General features: G+C 39.1%; 1 protein-coding gene across 1 annotated transcript in view; it reads right to left on the reverse strand.

The window, feature by feature from the left end:
• Positions 1–3045: 3045 nt before the first annotated feature.
• ppp1r37 (protein phosphatase 1, regulatory subunit 37) overlaps positions 3046–20136 on the reverse strand; it is a 45083-nt gene continuing 27992 nt past the window's right edge. The window contains exons 5-13 of the mRNA XM_023273750.3: positions 18147–18266; positions 14892–15042; positions 14575–14730; positions 13489–13601; positions 10817–10958; positions 10526–10692; positions 7982–9677; positions 7816–7893; positions 3046–4966 (exon numbers count right to left, since the gene is read on the reverse strand). Of these exons, the coding sequence (XP_023129518.2) occupies positions 7817–7893; positions 7982–9677; positions 10526–10692; positions 10817–10958; positions 13489–13601; positions 14575–14730; positions 14892–15042; positions 18147–18266 (2622 nt within the window). The 3' untranslated portion in view covers positions 3046–4966; position 7816. The remainder of the gene's footprint in view (positions 4967–7815; positions 7894–7981; positions 9678–10525; positions 10693–10816; positions 10959–13488; positions 13602–14574; positions 14731–14891; positions 15043–18146; positions 18267–20136) is intronic.

The following is a 20136-nucleotide window of genomic DNA, read 5'->3' on the forward strand; positions in this document are numbered from 1 at the left end:
ACGGAGGAAATTAAACATCTGTGGAGCAATTTCACAGAAAGAAAACTGATGGATTCTTCAGCCTCTCGCCCTGAGGTGCACAATCACATGTTTCATACCAATGTGGTGGGAGATGGTCCTCAGGCGATTCACCGGCCATATGATTAGTCACGTAAAACAGAAAACAAGAGGGAGACACAACACTAGGAAATGTTTAATTTCACCCAGAGTTTCACAGGATCCTCAGAGATGCAATAAAACCAAACTTGTTGGTCCGATTGGTTGGATTGGTCCGAGTTCTGTTTCCTACGTCTACTTTGTTCATTTTTTCCCATCTGCATAATGAGCAGTGAAGAAGTGGATCCTTAAAATAAGAACTGATCATACAGCCAGTCCACAAAGAAAATGTCCACCCCAGTAAAAATCCACCAAATGTGGAAAAAAAACCCTCCCTCTTCAAACTAGAAGATGTTGAAACTCAGATATATACCATGTAACCACCACTGTTGTCTCTCTATTCCACAGCCACACAGACTTAAAATTTATTTGGTGACAGTTTTTGAGTTCAGTTTGGGAGGTGAGATACCTGATCTCAGGGTGTCCTGTCCTGCCAAATCCCACATTAACCCCTGGTTATATATAAAACAACTTCCATAGATAGTTAAGATTAGAAAAACATGATGCTTCAACACAAAGAAAAGTTTTTGTGTGTGAAATAATCGGGTAGTTTAGTCGTTTCTGGCCTCTAAAAAACATGATCATGAACCAAGCAAGAGGCAATGTGTACAGGACCAACCCTGTATAACAGTTTTTTAGACAATAAAATAAATAATAATAAAAAAAGCTTAATGGTTGTCTCTCAGTTATTTTGGCCCTTCACAGCCCTTTGTTCAGGTTAGGAAATTTAACACCGAAAGTGACTGATAAAAATAAACAAGCAGCAGTTATCTCCCTTAACATTTACCTCATTGGAGGCGTCTGTGAGCGTTTCAGGCTAATTTACGCCACATCATAATAATAACCGCTGATTTTTTCTCACATTATTGTACAGGGTGGATTAGTGGCGTCTGGAATTCCCACAGTAACACATACAAGCCGAGCTCCCACCCTGTGCTCCACACCCTCACTGCTGGACAGCCTCCTCACCCCTTGTGATGTGGAAGTACAAAGGGCTGAGAGGGTTCAGACGATAAGAGCCTCAGGAGGAACTTCTCCAAGAATCAGAGGCCCCGTCACTCTGCAACGTGAGTCGTACTGATCTCCATCGCTGTGTAATTCAGTCAGAGTGACTCTCTCAGTTTTATGCTCATTTCTAAACGGCTTAAGCACAATAAACTATTCCAGATCATGGGTGGGAAACAAAAGCAGGAATTTAGAGGAACACCTGGAACATAAACATGATTTTAGGTCGCACAAGGATGATGTTTCTTTCTGCTTTAGTAAAGCTCATTCTGAGGCCACAGGTTGCACTACAAAAACTCTAAATCTTACCAAGTTTATTTGTCTTAATTTCAGTCAAAATGTCTCATCCCACTCGATTTAAGATAAATTCACTTAACAAGTGACATTTCAGCAAGATGGAGGGACTAGTTTTAAGACAATGCATCTTAAACATCTTGTTAAGTCAAACAATCTTGAAATTATCTTGTTTTGAGTTGAATTTTATAAGAAAACTCAAAATAAGTTTAACCCTCCTGTTGTTCTCATTTACAGGCACCAAAAAATATTGTTTCCTTGTCTGAAAAAAATCAGCAAAAAAATTTCCCAAATTTCAGAAAATTTGCAAAACCTTCAAGAGGAAAACTTTAATAATTCCTTACAAGTTTCCCTTAAAAGTTTTATTTAAAAAAAAAAAAAAAATCCCCCAAATTTGGCAAGAAAATTCTTGTAAATATTTTCAAAAAATGAGTAAAAATCTTCCAAAAAATCCCAAAAATATCTAAAGTGATTACATATATATCAGTGAAACTTCTAATATTTTCCTTAAGAACATTCACAAAAAAAAAAAATCTACCAAAATCCAGCGAAATTCTCAAGTTTTTTTCAAGTAAATATGGTCATGACATATTTGTCATGGTAAAATTATGTGGAAGAATCTCAAAATCAGCCAAGTATGAAAGCCTCACATTAGAGGGTTAAAAAAGACCATTTTTCAATATAAACAGTATTGTAATGACTATGGTATGGCATTTAAATGAATGGAATTTTATTCAATTTCAGTTCTACCAGCATGTTAATGATGTGGAAGTTCTTAATTCCTCAACATGGGACAATTTGTTTTCCTTTTCCAGGATTCTAGCTGCCTAAAACACACAAAATTAAGACATAAAACAAAGCAAAGAGCAAAGGAAAGTCTGAGAAATATGTTTTGCCAGAAAAAAATGGTGTTTTCCTGGTTTTCTATTGTCAGGTTGCGTACCACTGATATAAAGCCATGAAAACACCAAATTTTATGCATAATTTAAAAGACAGGTGGCAGCTGGATGATTGGTCACAAGAAATAACAGAGAAAATGTATTTTTTTTTTGCATTTCTAGGTGAGTCGAGTAAAATCTGAACAGTACGTGTCAGTGTTTAAACGCAACTTGGAAAAAAATGCTGGTTTGTAGTACAACACGCAACCCCCAATAATAATAATAATAATAACCCCCCCCCAATAATTTTAGAGTGTCCAGCCTCCACAGTGTCAGGTTTAGTTTTAGTCCCTGTAAGGAGTCACCTGTCAGTGTCAAACACACAGACAACCTGCCTGATGTCGAACCGTTACATGATTGGCATTGTGTGCCGATAGACCGTTGCTCAGTCAGCGTCTGTGTGTTAAGTATTGCAATCACAATAGCTGTAATTATCTTTTTTTTAATGAATAGTGGAAATAAAACTATGATTTTTAACACCTGTGTACCGTTTAGTACTGTATTAAGTAACCAGTTCATACATGCAATTTTTTACTCTGATCTATGAAATCTTTTCAAAAAACCTATCTTTTCCCCTGTTTTTCATGCATTCGTGTACAGTGTTCAGACATTTAAAACCCTGAACAGGTTAATTTCATTGAAACATTCAGTCTTTAGTCATTACATGCATTTATTTGAGAGGAACAAATTTCGCCATACATATCTTTGTGATTACCAGCACATTTCAATTAAGTTAACATATTATTAAAAATTTCTAAAAATTAAAGCGTTACAAACAGTGGGGGCAAACTACCTGTTGGGTGGAGAAGAGCAGGAGGGTGGAACGCTGCTCCGTTCAGAAGAAAACACACCTGCCTGAACCTGCTTCAGGGAAGAAAAAAAAACCAAAGCAGGGAAAAGCAGCTCTCTTCAGACACACATGAAGCTGACATTTCATGTAAAAGTCTTACTGTCTTGCTTTGAAAATTTAGGTTGGATTTATCAAAACAGGATGTTGTTCAGACTGATCTCCGTTAGGTCTGTAGGAAAACAGCAGCGCCCCCTTGTGGCCACAGCGTCACCCAGCAGAGTAGCTTAAAAACAAGGAGTATCGACGAGGACTCTTATGTTTGCTGCTTTCCTTGCATTTGCTTTCATTTCTGCACCCCGACTGCTATCAATTGTCAACCATTCAATCATATTTAGCATTATAGATTACCCGCCCCCTCCCAAAAAAACAAAACTAAATATTTGCTCTAGTCTGGATATGAAATATACATCAGAAAAGGAGGGTCAACTTTAAAAGCAACCCCTAAACAAAAAAAAAGATAAAAGGAGGAGGGGGTGAAGATGAAATGAGGAAAAATAAATCAGAGAAGGCTCATATAGCTATAAAATAAATACAAAATAACTGACTCTCAAAGCAGCAAAAGAAAAATAAAGAGTGACTGTGAAGAGGTGAGACTGAAGGCAACATGAATGAGGAGCAGAGAGGTGAGGTGGCACAAAGTACCAGCAGAAGACGGAGGGATGGGAGGAAACAGAGGGGAGATGGTGGCACAGATCAGGCTGCTGTTCTTCAGACGGGTTCACATGACGATCACCGGTCGAACAAAACAATAAATGGAGTCTCGAGCTGCAGAGAATCAAGGAAAAACAACTTTTCCTTAAACCGTAAGAAACTCAACCAAAAGCGGACGTGTCAAAAGCATTTTTGCCACAGCGGAGGCGAGTGGGTTGCAGCTGCTCCACGTCACATCAGAACCAAAAGAGGGTTTGGGGGATTCCTGAGGGGCCAAAGTGAGCAGAGGACGAGAAAACAAAGAGGAGGGAGGTCACTTTGGCAGAGGTCCCTTAGAGTTGGTTGTATCCAGGGGGGGAAACGACGGAGGAGAGTGGGGCGACACAGTCGTAAAATGTTCACATTTAAACATACACGTTAACATCTTCAGTTTCCTGGGATATAAAAGCCTTTTGTCAGTGACCTACGCCCCCCTCAAAAGTTTAAAGCCAGCAGGTGTGCTCAGCAGGGTCCACCACCGTTCATTTCTCATCATCACCGTTGGTGTCCTTGTGGAGGTGCGTTAGGAAAAAACTTTATTTGCTAGATTTTTCCCCGACTACCAGGTGGAAATCTACAGCAGAGAGCACGTAGGGGCTGTGAGAAAAGGTCTGTGTTCTGTCTTTGGTTAGTGTTTCATCCTCGCTCCGTCTCTCTTCTCTCTCACAGGCAGTTTGAGTGTAACGATTGCAGATTGACAAAAATGTAGTGACAACAGGGTGATTTTATTTCTCTCTTCCCCCCATTTTCAATGTGCATATGCATGTGTGTTTCAGTGGCTGATGTAGTGTGGATGTAGAGGATTCCGTATTTGTCTCAGTCGAGCTCCACAGGTTGATTCTGTCCTTCCTGCCTCTTCCATAATTAGCTTGAGTTTTCACGTATAGAGCCTCGACTGTAACACTGGATCTTCTGTCCTTTATGGAAAGGTTGTGTTGGTGGTTGAGTCAAACAAAAACATCGTAGGGCAGCCGGCTGTGTAGTAGAGCCTGACAAACTATCCGAGTGCTGTTTTCACCTGTCCTCAAAGTCCCTGTGGAAGCAGAGGAGAGGAGACAAATTAGTCCTGGATGTAGCAGAACAATCTTTAAACCAAATTTAATATCAGATCCAACCATCCATAGATAAATAAGTCATGTGTCATTCATATCTGAGTAGATTTTAAGGCACAAAACCATGGACTTTTGACACAATTGGTAAAAGGTACGAGGGACGTAAAAAGAAAACTGAAAATTGAAATTACAGCACTCTAATGACATTCATACAGCATCTTAGTCAGAAACAGTGTCTCTCTATTAAACTCTTCTTTAAAAGCTACTATGATTGAAGAGGTACAACTAAAAGATTACATCTCCAGCTTTACAAATTCTTCATTTTCTTCAAGGGAAAACACTTTTGCTCCATCAGTCTGTGCACAATGTGTGTTCATTTACGCTTCCTCATTTCCTCTCTCCTCCCGTAAAATTGCAATCATGGAGGATCGTCCAGATGTGTAAATACACCTTGAGGAAAGAGGAAGCTTCTGTACTAGTTTATAGAGCGATGAAGCACATGTGTATCCTTGTGGCTCTTCCTTGTATCCCTCTCTCACATCCTTGTTGGGACGAGATGAGATACAAGGAAGAAACACAATTAAGAGGCAGAAGACAACACGTTAGCATAATGAAAAATATCCAGTGTGATGTCAGGAGTCATTACAGCACTTCTGTAACATTACATGCAACTTTTCCTGCAAATACAAGGGTTGACAAAAAAAAGTGCATATACAGTGTGCATGGACGTGCACAATACAGATGTGAAGTGAAATCAGCGCTGGAAAAAATGCTCCTCCCAAAACAAGAAAAAAAACTTATTTCAAGGAATTTTAACTTGAAATAAGTGAAAAAATCTGCCAACAGAACAAGTGAAAAATGGCTTAGTAAGATTTCTTGAAATAAGATCTGATATTTAGAATCTTGAGATCTCAAAATTAGCTTGGAAAACTTATTTTAAGCTATATTTTTTTTCACTCAAAAATAGATTTTTGCTTTCATGTAACCTCCTAATTTGAGATGTATTAACCCTCCTGCTGTCTCCATTGACGGGCACCAAAAAATATTGTTTCCTTGTCTGGGAAAAAAAAAAAAAAATCAGCAAAAAAATTCCCCAAATTTCTGAAAATTTGCAAAACCTTCAGAAAGAAAATTCCACTAATTCCTTAAAAGTTTCCCTTGAAAGTTTTATTTAAAAAAAAATGCCCCAAATTTGGCAAGAATATTCTCGTAAGTATTTTCAAAAAATTAGTAAAAATCTTCCCAAAAAAATCCTAAAAATATCTAAAGTGATTCCATATATTTCAGTAAAACTTCTAATATTTTCTTTGAGAACATTCACATAAAAATCAACCAAAATCCAGCGAAATTTGCTGGATTTTGGTTGATTTTTATGTGAATGTTCCTAAGAAACATTTTTAACATTTCATTTTTTTCCACCAAAAAATGTTCAAAGATTTCCCAAAAATGTTGAAAATGTGGAAATCAGAAGTTTCACTGTGAAAATATATATTTTTTCCCCATTTTCAAACTTTAAAACAGGTCAATTTTGACCTGCAGGACGACACGAGGGTTAAACATTTTGAGTTATGTTGTAAAATTCAACTAAAAACAAGATAATTTCAAAATTGTTTGACTTAAGATATTTAAGATGCATTGTCTTAAAACAAGTCCCTCCATCTTGCTGAAATGTCACTTGTTAAATGAATGTATCTTAAATCAAGAGTGGGATGAGACATCCTGACTAAAAATAAGACAAATAGACTTGGTAAGATTTTGAGTTTCTGCAGTGAGGAAACAGTGTTAAAATATGCCGACCAGACTGGAAACCAGTTTATCCAGATTTGCTAAAATGTTAGTTGGAAGTAAAATCAAACGTGAGCTCAGCTGAAGCGTCACCAATAATGACTCACATTAAAACTGCATATGCACAACTAGACAGCACGGAAGGTTAACAATGAAAAGGCAGTCTGTCAGTAACCTTTAAAACAATAATGACTCACAATCAGAATGTGTCTTTGTTTTCGCTGCCTTTTTGTTGGACCCAAATTTGGTCATCTCACTGTGTTTCAAGTTCCAAGATTAGCTGCTTGATGGCTGTATTACGGCTCCTTTGAAATGAACCTCCACATATTGGTGAGTTTAGTGTTACAGTAACAGATAAAAGGCCGGAGAGCTACAAGTAGTTCTTTAGAGGGGACACTTCAGGCCTTTTGTGATTATCTAGCTTTTTTATTCAGTTATATATGGTCAAAGTTCTGAAACTGAAGTTAAACGCATGTTGAAGTTCTCCCTGCAAGTGAAAAGCTGTAAAATTGATCTGATCTGATTGACATCAGATTGTTTGCAGAGGCACGTTCTATAGCCTTTGTTCCTAACTTTGTGCATTCTTCACCTGCAGATTGGATTCAGGTTCAAACACATAGAGATGTATTTAAGAAGTTGACATTCTGAGTAAAAAAAAAAAAGAGAAAAAGGTTTAGACACAAACTAACCTTAGGGGCAACATAAAGGACAAGTATAAGATATAGAAGAAGCTTTATGCCAGCAGACATCTGAAACAGACTTGGAAAAGCCCAGGTTATGTCCTCTTTAAATTAGGCTTAATATTTACTAATATGAAAATAAATAAGAATGATAAGGATGTGGTCTATAGGCCAATGGGGTATTGTCAAAGGAAAGAAAGCAGTTACGGTACAAAATGGAAGAAGTGGTTTATATTGGATATTTAAGGTGTTATTTTATTGCTTTTTTTATTAAGATCTACTTGTTTCACATGAGAACAGACAAAAAGAAGTAAAATTCAAAGAGGTTAGGAGGTGATTTTTTAGATGAATGTTTACTTCACCACCTCATGGTGCGTCTCTCCCCGTCTCCAAACTGGCTTCTAGCAGCAGCTCCTCCAGCTCCTGTCCACAGCTGACACTCACTACACAAAGGACACAAATTACACCTTAGTAAACAGGCTGTGTCTTTATCTAAATAAACATCAAAAGTCAGTGATTAGAGGGACTCACCGTGCTCCATCACACAGCTGCCGGGCTTGGGGCTTTCAGCGTCGAGAAGGTGGAGGGAGAACTCGGACTTCAGGCCGTTGGGCAGAGCTGAACTCACCACCCCCCCCTCCAGAGGCTCGGCAAAACACTCGCCCTCGTCTGCAGAGCTCTCATCAGCAGACTCCTCCTCCTCTACCTCTGGGTCGAGACTCTTTGAGGCCTCTTCTGCTCCAGGGTTTGAATCCTGTGCTCCATCCTGAGTGACAGATGGCACCTGCTGATCAGTCTGGACACTGACAACGGGCTCTGCTTCTCGCTCATCTGCCTCTGTTTGCTGCTTTGGCCTTGGTTCCTCTTGGCTTGGCTCCTTTTCCTCTGTTAAACTGGGTTTTTCATTTTCTAAGCTGACTGGTGCTTCCTGCTTCTCCTGTTGTGGCTCCTCTGGTTGGTTTGGTGACTCCTCTGACGCAGACGCTAAGTCATTCTGTAGCTGTTCAAGTGCAGATGTTAATAGTTGCTGCTGTGTAGCTAAACTACTCTGGGGTTGATTCAGTTCATCCGAATGTTTACACTCTGGGGGCATCACCTGTCTACCGTTTTCTACATGACCTCCCTCCTCCTGTCCTTCCATGTTTGCTTCTACTAAAGCAGGCTCTGGCTGGAGGCTTTTAAGGACCTCTGTTACCCCTTCGGTGACCTGAAATGCTACAGCCTGCACTGGTGAGGAATTTGAAGGGAGGGCAGGTGCTTGTAAACTTGGATCTTTCACATCTGGGTCTAAAGATCTGGCTGTCACATCCTCTGTGGGTTGAGGTTTAGACTGTGTCTCTAGTTTGTGGGTCTGTGCAGTATTTAGTGTGGACTCTACAGGCGCTACAGGACTCTGATCTGTCATTTTACAGTCTATTGACAGAACAGGTGAACTCTCCTTCACGTCCTCTTGTGTCTGTTGTGTTTCAGAAGGTGTTTGAGATGTGGGCGGAGGCTGTGTCTGCTGAGTCACCGGTGGGTTCACGTCTACAGGCTTCTTTGAGGCTTCTTTAGTCTGACGGCCAGCTGCAGGTGCACTCGTCTGGAGCTTTAGCAGCTGCTGCTCAGGTGGACTCTCCACTCGGGTTACCATGAAAATCTTGTGACCTCTACCCGGGCTTGAGACGGATATACAGCGTCCGGGAGATGGAGGGGTGCCGGGAGGAACTGGAGATTCTGTGACAGTGATGCCTGAAATGACACTTGTTCCTGCAGCAGGTGAGGCAGGTGGGGGTGAGGACATACATGAGACACTGAGGGCCGACTGTGCAACACTTGCCTGGGTTTGAGGGGCGGTCTGATTTGAAAGAGTGGAGGGGTTTGAAGTGGAAGAAGACTTTGTTACCACTTCAGTTTCCTCCTCATCTTCAGTGTCGGAGTCTGACTCCAGGACCTGAGGAACACTTGTCTCTGAACTCGCTCCCGACTGGCTGCTTGCCTGTCCTCCTTCTCCTGTTGTTTCACCTCCTTCACCTCCCTCTTTATCCACTCTTTCCTCTGATGTTGCTTCTTGCTCCTCTTCTTCTTCTTCCCTGGTCCCGTCCTCTGTGGCGATTTCAGCCATGGAGGCTGACTGTCTCATCTTCTGCTCGGTTTCCTCCTTTTCCTTGGCCAGGATGAAATTTCTTTTGCAGCCATTCTGGATCTCAGCCAGCAGGGCGCGCTGTGTCTCAATGAAGCTCTTCACCTGAGAGACAAAACAATACGTCTCAAATATGCAGCACCAACAATAGCAGAGTGACAGTACCTTCCCTCTTCCCCAAATGTTCTTTAAAAGCAAAGAGTGCGTGTGCCCTGCTGGCCTCGGGGTGAAGAAGACCTTTGATGTCACTCCCCATCTGTCTCCCTTCACTACCTGCCATTCCTCCACTGTCAGCTATCTAATTAAAAACATCATTAAAACAAAGCAGCAGTGAGGTGTTATTCTGTGTTGTCAACAAATGAATAAATAAAATAAAAAAGAAAAAATACTACTAACACTTTCTGCCTTCTCTACCCAGTATGCAGCTCTTTAGAGACAACGTTCTGTATATATACCTTCATTTTAAACATACTTAGTAATTCCCTGGAACAACTGGGCACTATAGTTTTTAGTAACTGTTATTTAACCAGGAGTGAATTATTGTTGGGGTTTCATTTAAACTCTGGATTTGGTATTCTAGTGGGTATTTACAGATGCACAATGAGGTACGTAAGACTGTCTGCACAGTCAGTACAGTACAGTTATCTAATGCAACAGTGGGGCTCAGTGATTTGTTTTTAACCATTTTTTGGTCAACAATGGAGGTTTTTGGCACAGCACAATAAACGTCATCAGGCTCTGACTACACAGAAATTACTTTTTGGTAAGTTCAAGTCATTGTTGGTTTTGGTATTTTTCATGTGATTTGTTGACAACAGGAAAATTTGAATAACGTCAAACAACAGCCGCAAAAACACTTCTGGAGACAAACAAACGGAGCATAGACTCAAACACATGCATAATGTTGCCTCTTCTCATCAATCCCCTTCCCCATGTCTTGTTCCTATGCTTACAGTTTCTTTCTTGGGTTCCCGGTCGAGGTCGAGGCGCAGCAGAGAGGTGTTGACCTTCAGGGCGAGCGACAGGGCCATCAGGCCACCTGTCTTGATCTCGTTCTCTCGGAGGTCCAGACGCAGAAGCCTGGAGCTTTCTGCGATAAATTCAGCCACAGCAACAGCTCCTGCAGCAGAAATTACAGAAAGAAGCAGCAGTCAGAAATGCCAAAATCCAGCATAAAAACTGTATTGGAGGCACAGACACACACACAGACAGACACACAGACACACACAGACACTAATTCTCACCTTCGCATGACAGCTTGGTGGAAGCAAGACCCAGTCTGAGCACTGAGCGGTTGGCAATCAGTCCGTCTTTCAGCTTGTGGACGCCTTCGTTTCCGACTGAATTATGGCCGAGGTTCAGAGTCTCCAGACTCTGAGTGCATGGCTGAGGGAAACAATGTGCAGATTAGTTTCAAAAAATTCATAATTATGTATTAATAAAAACATATTGTTTAGAATGACAGTGGATAAATTTGTTAATGACATGATTTCTGGTCTGTGGTTTCCCTATCATCATTTTGAATATAGTGTGTGCTAATTCTGTTGTAGAGATGCTGTACATTAACTCAGCAAATTCTTATTCCCCTGTGTTAGAAAATGTAACAAAATATTATATACTGCATTTACTTTTTTGTCCAGCATACATCATTTAGCTGTATTAATTTCTGTCAGTGTTGATGGATCTCACAGTTATTCTATAAAAACCACATAGTACTTCATACAGTTTACCTTTTTTTTAATGTTTACAGTATGTGTTTATGAAGAAGCTTTTGTATTTAAAGTATGTACTAAGTTTTTTTTCTTGTGTGTTTATTAACTGAATAGTTTTGATATTATAAGCTTATAAGTTGGATACAGATTGTGTTTCCTTTGCAGGCTACAGTTTAACACCTCATGAGCTTCTGATTACCCCCCTTCTGTTAGCTACTGCTAAAATGTTGCTGCAGCTGCATCTAAAACACACACTTCTACGTAAAATGTTTCATTAACGTGTCAGAAATTTCCAGCTCTCTATTAGTTTTGCCACTGTGCAGGCTTGCTCTCCTCATATTGATTACTGTTTAATGCCCAGTGTTACTATGTCATTGCAATTTGGCAATGGGACACTGCACACCGTGGTTATTTCCAGGATTATGAACTGGCAGTCAGGACAATCCTGGAAGTTTCGTTATTATTATTGGTGGTTTTAGGGCATTTCTGTGCCCTGCAACATCTAACCAGTCTGAGCGGAAACACGCTCAGACAGATTCTCTTGGAAGAGCTCAAAATAACAGTATTAAATAAACCAAAAGGAAACCATCACGCTTTCTAAAAATAAGTGAACCACTGTGCTATAATTCTTCATAATTAACAACGTGAGAGTCTGATGGCCTAGTGAACTTTCACTCCACTCTATGTCCTGATGATTATTTTTATATCCATTTTATTGTTAAAAATGTTCTTATCTTATAGCTTGACAGGCATTCCACTCTCTATGTGAGTCTTTTTTGGACTAAAGGTTTGTACAAATGTCTTTTTTTCTTGGCTAATACTTGACTGATGAATTTGATGAGTTATGCAGACACACACACGTTACTCTATTTTGGAGTGATACATTTTATTAATAAAAAGGTACTTTTGTTGACAAATCTTCATTTTATGATAACAGTTTTGAAAAAATTGACAGGCATCTCTTGTTAAAAAGGAGCGAATAAAGTGGATTTTACGGCTAATTTTAAGCTTCAATGTATCACTGTTCATGTTGATAAAAGGGGAGTCTGGGGCCATCGCACTGAGTCAACAAAATTCAAAAATCAGACCTCATAAACCACCATCAATAAGATGGGAATAAGGCGATCAAGGAGCATGTTATTGATGCCAACAATGTTATGTATGACGTTTGTAAAACATTCAGTGGTGCTATTATTAAAACTAAACCACAAAACGACATTTGAAGACTAGAAACAGCAGAAAATGGTTTATCTTCCTCTGACAAGGTCGAGAATGTAATGACTCAGGAGAGTCTAAATGTAAACACTGGAGTAATAAAACAATAAACTGATGTCCCTCAAGGAAAACTGAGTGCAAGAGATAATGACGCTATCACTCAGTGACAGAAATGCGACCAGTGACTTCAGCAGTGGATTATCTGCTGCACACAGCTGTGAAATCAAACAAAGCTAAATTATGAGAATTTTGTTCGACCAGAACCTGAGCTCACATCTGTTCACTCAGTGAGATATGACAGCTCAAAATGTCAGCTATATTAACGAGGAGCGTACGTGGAAACATCCAGTCAAATCAGACGTCAGAGCAGCTATTTACACGGCACACGAATCCCTCACCCACACACCCCTCGCTCCCAGCTTTACACAAAGTGGCTGGATAGCAGCGTTCTCGAACAAAATGCAAATATGAGTCATCCATCTGTCTAGGTGACAATGAACGCAAAGTTCTCAGTCTTGTTTGGTCGTAATGTGATTCTCCAGGCATCAAGGAGGTTGAAATGCGGCCAACGTTTATGTTCTAATCAAGTCCTGAGGCGATACTGCAATCCTCACTGCCTCTGGCTGGATGATCATTTGTCATTACTCCAGCTAAGGTGACATTTTTTCATGGGTAAACTCTACAGATCAGTAAACAAACAAACAGTCATGCCCAGTGACTAAGCTAGACTTAAACTGTGAACACGTGGAAGTGGGCTAAGTTTCAGCTGTCAAACATGAGTAAGACCGAGATACAACACACAGCAGAGTTCTATTTTGATCTCTTCTCTTAGAGAGTAATGAGGAGAAAATTTAATTTTGCATCCCTTCGCTGTTAAACACACAGTCAGTGTTTTCCTCTTAAAACCACTGATGAGTGGTTGTGTGTGAGTGTGCAGACTGGTTTTATTGTCCCCCAGTGTGTGTGTGTGTGTGTGTGTGTGTGTGTACCAGTGCAGCAGCGAGGTAGCCCATGCCGTTGTGTGTGAGCTGGTTGTTCCATAGCACCAAAGTGACGAGGCCTTTCCTCTGCTCTTTTAGTCCTTCACACACGTAGGCCAGACCTGTGACGACACAAGAAACACAAAACAGGCAGAGCTGTTATTCATGTGGTTATATAAAAATATCGGTTTTAATAAACATCATGTAGACTAAAATAAAACATCTAATTTTAGGAAGCTTGGTACGTTACCAACAGCTACTTTGCAATCGTCCTTTCCCTATTACAGAAAGTATTTTTTAAATTAGTCCAAGTCACAATAGGACCTTGTTTCCTGCTGACTGCAGTCTAAAGTGTTACCTTTCAGGAAGAAATGCAATATATTCACATGAATGAGCACATAAAATGTAGCTGTAATACAAGTTTCTACTCGAGAATAACCAAAAAGCCAAATTTACTAGTATCACATACATTTAACATCAACATCACATTTTGTGTATTTGATCTGTCTTAAGTGCTCCAGTCTAAATCTGTTCAGAAAGCAAAAATAAGCTTAGTGTTGCATTAGTGCCTCCATAAGTGAAGTTTAAATATTTTAAAAAATTAAATGGAGAAAGTAACAGTCAAGGCTATGTCATAATCTGTCATAGGTCACACATCATTAGTTGGGGATGTTTAAAACCTGTTCCACAGCTTTTAAATAAAGAAGGGTGTTGTGAAAATATCAGATTAGGCCCAGTTACTTTACTGGTTTGTACCAGGAAGCAAGCTACAATTCTTTCTCTACAGCATTTGCATATGTGCACTTCATTGCCCATTTTATTTTCCTATTTGTTTAGCTCCACATTTGTTTCATTGCTTGTTACACAAGTTCTAATTATATGATTAAATGCTGCATTTGTGGCTTACTTTTGCTGAGGTTACATAACTTTCCCGCAGGGAACAATAAACTCTCGTCTGATTTTGTGAAAATATACTGAGGTGTTTGAATAACGAGCCAATCTCTTCAGCAAAATAATTCTGCTTGAGAAAATAAAGCTATAAAACAATTATGCTGCTGTATTACAGTGTTACTGCTCTCTATCACTGTTGTGTACCAGAGTCTAGGATGTGGTTGTTGCGTAGGTCCAGGATCTGAATGTTGTAGTTGAACTTGAGCAAGTTGCCAAGTTGGGCTGAGTCTTGCAGGCCATTGAGCTTGTTGTCTGCCAGGTACAACTCGCGTAGGTTCATATTCATCTTCAGAGCCGTAGCTGAGAGGAGAAATCAACGACAAAAGCAAAATGAGAAGTGAATGGTTGAAGATTCTGTGTTCAGGGTTTCATTAAAGTCAGGGCTTGGAAAGAAAAAAAAAGCCTCCTCTTCCCCTTGCACATCCTTTTGTATCACCTCCCGGGCGTTTTGCCTGTCTTACCCAGTAACATGAGCGGTCTGCCAGACAGGCCAGCGTTTTCCAGGTGGAGGACTGCCAGGCTGCCACTGATCCTGAGCGCTCGCGCTACAAAAGGAGCCGAGTGGTCCAGCAGAGGAGTGTTACGGGCATCAAGATACTGCAGAGAGCTCGTCTGAGGCGGAAACACCAAGAGAGGGACAAATTATTTGATATGCACAAGCTAAAGCTTAAATCAATCTTTGGAGGTGACTTCTGAATAAGGTGGCTGACACACTCAGTGTCCCCTACGCTGGAGTTGAACACCTTTGATCTTAATTCTCAACGCAATACCTGCGCTTACGGTTGCATCAGAGTCAATACATTATATATTATCCTCAAATGAGCAAATGTGAGGATGACAAAGTGTGTGCACACTGAAGCCCAGATAAAGGATACGGCAAACAGTTGTTTCGTCTGTTTAACCTTTTAAACCCATCGGCCGGTTTGGAGGTTTGTTATTTTATTTAAAAACACCAAAACGACAGCATTCTTCAAAAGAAGGAACTGAAGAAAGAGAAAGTTTGTACATTTTCCATTTTGCGTTAGTTCTTGTATCAATCATGTGTGACTTATTTCGCTGGGAAAGACAGTCAATTCTACGTTAAAAAAATGCTATATTTAATCAAAACCCTCATATTCTGCACATCTCAATTTAAAATATGTAAAAAAATTAACGTTTTTAACCGATTCTGTAAAAAACGTGAAATTCTGTGCTCAACTCAACCAGGAAGCCATTACTGACTCAGTTGACTCCATGTTTCCTTTAAATTTTTGTAAAATGCACAATCAAGGAAAGATCTTTTTTAATAGTTTCTTGCATTAAAACTGTGTCACAGAGCACAGAAGACATTTTAGTTTTCTCTCTGCTTCTGGCCAAGGTTGTGCAGTTTCCATAAAGGTGAATGACTTTATCTTACAGTGAAAAATGAACCCATTGCGAGGAAAAATGTGACAGGAGCAAATAAACATCCAGAAACTGTTTGGGGTTAAAAGGGTTAATCCAAGTCCTCATCTAAGGAATTCAAGGACATGAGTTAATTAAGATGTATTTGCTTTGCTGCAGTCAGCCCAGACTTTTTATTGACACGCTACAACACAAGCAATGTCCAAGCTACAATATATGTGTGGTGTCTCCAGGCAGGTCTTCATTAATCACCAGTCATTCAGTGCTTGGGGAATGCCTTTTGGTACAAACACCAATCAGGTGACAAATCAGCTGTTCACACGGTCAGAGTTATGATTACAGTAGGACTCATAAAATTTTGCACATAGTCACTGCATCCACACAAACTGTGATTAAGAATGTGTTATTTTTCCCTTTAGGATGGAAGTAATGAGCCACATCTAAACTAATAAGCAGGCCACAATATCAATGATAAAGACTGCAAAGTCATTTGTGGCTTTGAAAACAGATTAAGGTTGGTCACGGTGTTGCACTGCTGGGACACCACATTAAACTTCAGCTAAGCTAAATATAGAGAAATTTCACAATCTAGTGAGCCAAGATACAAGAAATAAAGCTTTTTCATTAAATGTTAATTTACCTACTTTGGTTTAGGATATGTACGCTTTTAATGTATTTTCTCCCAGTTTCCCTACTATACAGACAAAAATGAAACAAAACTTCCCGTTGGGAATCTGTTTTGAGTGATTTTACTGTCCCCATTCCTCTGACACACATTCAACAGTTGCTACATATGGTTTGTTTGATTTAAAAAAAAAAAAACAGCAGCTGTTCACATTCATGTATTCTCCAACATATATTGAATGCAAGGTGATACTGGATATGAACGTGTTTTGGTAGTCATTTATTTGTATTCTTAACAGTAATAAGTTAGGACTGACGTCAAAGAGCGAGGAAGCGAAGGGCAACCCTTATGTTTGAGCACTGACAGGAAACAGCAGTGCTGCATGATGCTAAAGATAGAAGACAACAAACAGTGGAAAGATCCTTTGTTTTTTCCCGTTGGGCACAAAAAAACAATTACAAAAGTAGAGAAAAGACATTAAGACAACCCGGCCACAGTCTGACCTTGAGGCTGTAGAAGTTTCTCACTAAAGACAACAGAAACACTCAGACCAGATGACTCCATCACACCTCTCTGAGTTTTCTGAAGAAAGAAAATCTTATAACAGTGGCGTCATCTAGTTAATTCTGTCATTACTTAACCTGTTACCTCCTTAGTACTATTATTTTGACCGGGGCCTCCTTTATCAGATATCAAACTGACAAAAACTCAGCCTTGTTGCTGATGGCAGTTCAGTGATATGTTTTTTTTTTTTTTTTAAATTAATGCGCATATTATTTCTTTTGAATAAGTTTATCTATCATTAGAATATTGTTCTGTTCTTAGGTGTGTTCCAGCACTTTTCATTCACTGTACTTCTCTGAGCTTAACACTACTTCTTATTGTTTATCATATTTATGTCATTAATTACATTTTACTGAGCTGTGAATCCTTTTTTAGGTGCGATTATGTGTTCATTTATCTTATAGTTTACTTTGTTGTGTTGCAGTTTTTTATTTTAACGCTCTGAACTTCAAAAAACCATCAGTGGGTTATCATAGCAAGAAACTCTATAAATAAGACGAATCATGGAAATTTTAATTTGCTGACAGTCCTTAGAATAACCTTGTCTGGAAAATCTATTAAAAATATAAGTGGTAAAATATCTATAATATACAGAGGCCCCATTTTTTAAAAATATTTGCAACAACCAGTGGGCACTTGGAAAAATATTTCAGGTTTTTTCAGATTACTATGATATAATTATTCAAAGAAATTCAACCTTCAGTTCTTCCCCTCTGTGTTTTTTTATGATTTATGGCATTTTAACTTTGCTAAATTTGTTAAAATGTTCTTCTAGCCATTGTTGTGACAGGATCAAATAATGACAGAAGCATAATGCTGTAAATGTAATAATACAAAAACAATTAGTACAATATGCTTATGTTACATGCAAAACGTATTCAAAATAAATAGTATTTGCAATAATAACAGTAACAGAGCTAACTTTTTGTCAGGTCAAACTGTGGTCGGTTTGTCATAATGTCTTTTCTCTACTTCTCTGCTTTTTAACATCTCAAAACCACTGTGAAAAGAATTGCTATCATTTTAAAGTGTTGTCTCGTATTTTTGTAGATCCATAAATAAATTAAATCCAATCTTATTCCCACCCTCTCCCTTTTTCTATGTTTGCTGTTATGAGCCAGTGCATGGGAGGATGGTGTCTCACCTTTCTCATCATGTGAGCAGCAGCCTGCCATCCTCGTGTGCCGATGTGCTTGTTGAAGGAGATGTTGAGATGTGTTGCTGACTCATAGTACTCGATCATGTCAAAGAGGGCTGATGCACCCTGAGAAGCACACAGAAAGAGAAACAGCCACCAGAGAGATTGGGAGAAATATATTAAAAATTACACGCTTTAAAAATAAAAATCCAACAGTTTACACAAATATCACAGTTGGTTACAGTGTCAAAAGCCTGATGTTACAAGGTACAGCCTGGAGCAGCTGTAGTTGCCACGGTAACAGTCCCTCAGGACAGGTGAGAACTGCTGAGGTGTTTCCATGAGGGCCTCAGGTGTGAGTAGAGATACTACAGCTGGAAGGACAAGTTCATGTGTTTGTGCCACTGTTTACTGTTGCAAAAAGACATTCGAGGTTCAGCAGGATTCTCAATAATATTGAACGCTTTTACATTCTAGATAAGAAACTAACTTAGGGCAGGTGAGCTGCAACCAGTGTTTGAAGAAGTACTCAGATCATTTATTTACCAGTACTGTAATGTATAACAAATTCATTGCAAGCCAAATTTCTGCATTCAAAATTATTTACAAATATGGAAAAAGATTATCAGCAAAATGTACTGGTTAAAGAGTAAATAACACCAGACTAACATATTATGTAAATTACATAATAAATTATTCATACAGATTCATCAGCAGTATCTTCATGCAGGAACTGGTTTAACTGGAGCTAGTTTTCTACCTCGTGAGTATGGGTACTTTAGTCCAGTGGTTCCCAACTTAGTATGCTTGATCTGTTTGGTCAGAAAATATTTAATTAAGTAAGTATCTGAGCAGTTAAAGGAAATATCTCTTTAGTGGACGTGCTGACAACGCAGAGACATCTCAAAAAAATGCTTACAGCCACAGCCTGACACTGCAACTACTTAATAAATGTTGTGGAGTAACATATTTCCCTCTGAAGTGTAGTGATATAGAAATATAGAGGAGCAGAAAACACTCATACAAAGCAGAAGTACTTTTACTAAAACCAAACTTAAATACTTCAGCAAACCACCAATGGCTACAACTGAAGACTATTGTTACTATATATTAAACTTTTTTGGTTCTGAAAAAATTTTTTTTTTAAAAATATAAATTTTCCATTCATGTAGTAAAGAAAAGCAACAAATGTTCACACTTAAGATGCTGGACTCATGAAAAGACATTTGTGCTTGTGAAGTGTAGTAAAAAAACAAAAACAAAAGCTCATTCATCATCAACAGGTGAGCGGGTTGTTAATTAGTCATTTCAGATGTATTCTAGAGGTAATATGATGACTGTCATATTCACTGAAGGCTGAAAAACGGTGCAAAAGTATCAGTCCTGTGTGAACTGTAGGGCACAAAACCATGTGAAGCAAAGAACAGATGCAGCACTAAACTAAAATATCAGGTGACGCAGGATAAGGTCAAAATGCGCTCATGTGATTAGACTGTTCTAATCTCATTTTGCTTTTTGGTAGAGGTGTGGGCGTGCATCTCTTTCATCTATTACTGATAAACTGACTACATAAAGGCGTTGATGACGCTGGAGTGGAGGTAGATCGCTGTTATTTAGTGGTTCCATATTTAAAAATTTGCCTTCAAAACATACCAAATATTAGCATATCTTACCAGCAAAGCATGCCACTAGACTGTTGGCTCCTATGAGTGGATTCTGTATTTCTTGTATTCAGTAACAATTAAAAGCAAAAAATCATGGATGGATTAGCTTCTGTGCAGCCAGCTTTAGGATGTGATCCAGATTAAAATATGAGTGCATGAATTTATCCTCCTCTAAGGCTGCTGCACAGTGTATCTTAACCTTTCCCCTCTGTGTGAGTGTATACGAGAAGACATTACTGAGTATACACTAGTGTGTTTATCTACAGGGAGGGGGGAGATGAGTCACATTTAGTGCAATAAAATCCAGCTTGTGATAGCGCTTCCCATGCCAG

This window comes from Amphiprion ocellaris, chromosome 7 (genome assembly GCF_022539595.1).
Source record: "Amphiprion ocellaris isolate individual 3 ecotype Okinawa chromosome 7, ASM2253959v1, whole genome shotgun sequence".
NCBI classification, from domain to species: Eukaryota; Metazoa; Chordata; class Actinopteri; family Pomacentridae; genus Amphiprion; species Amphiprion ocellaris.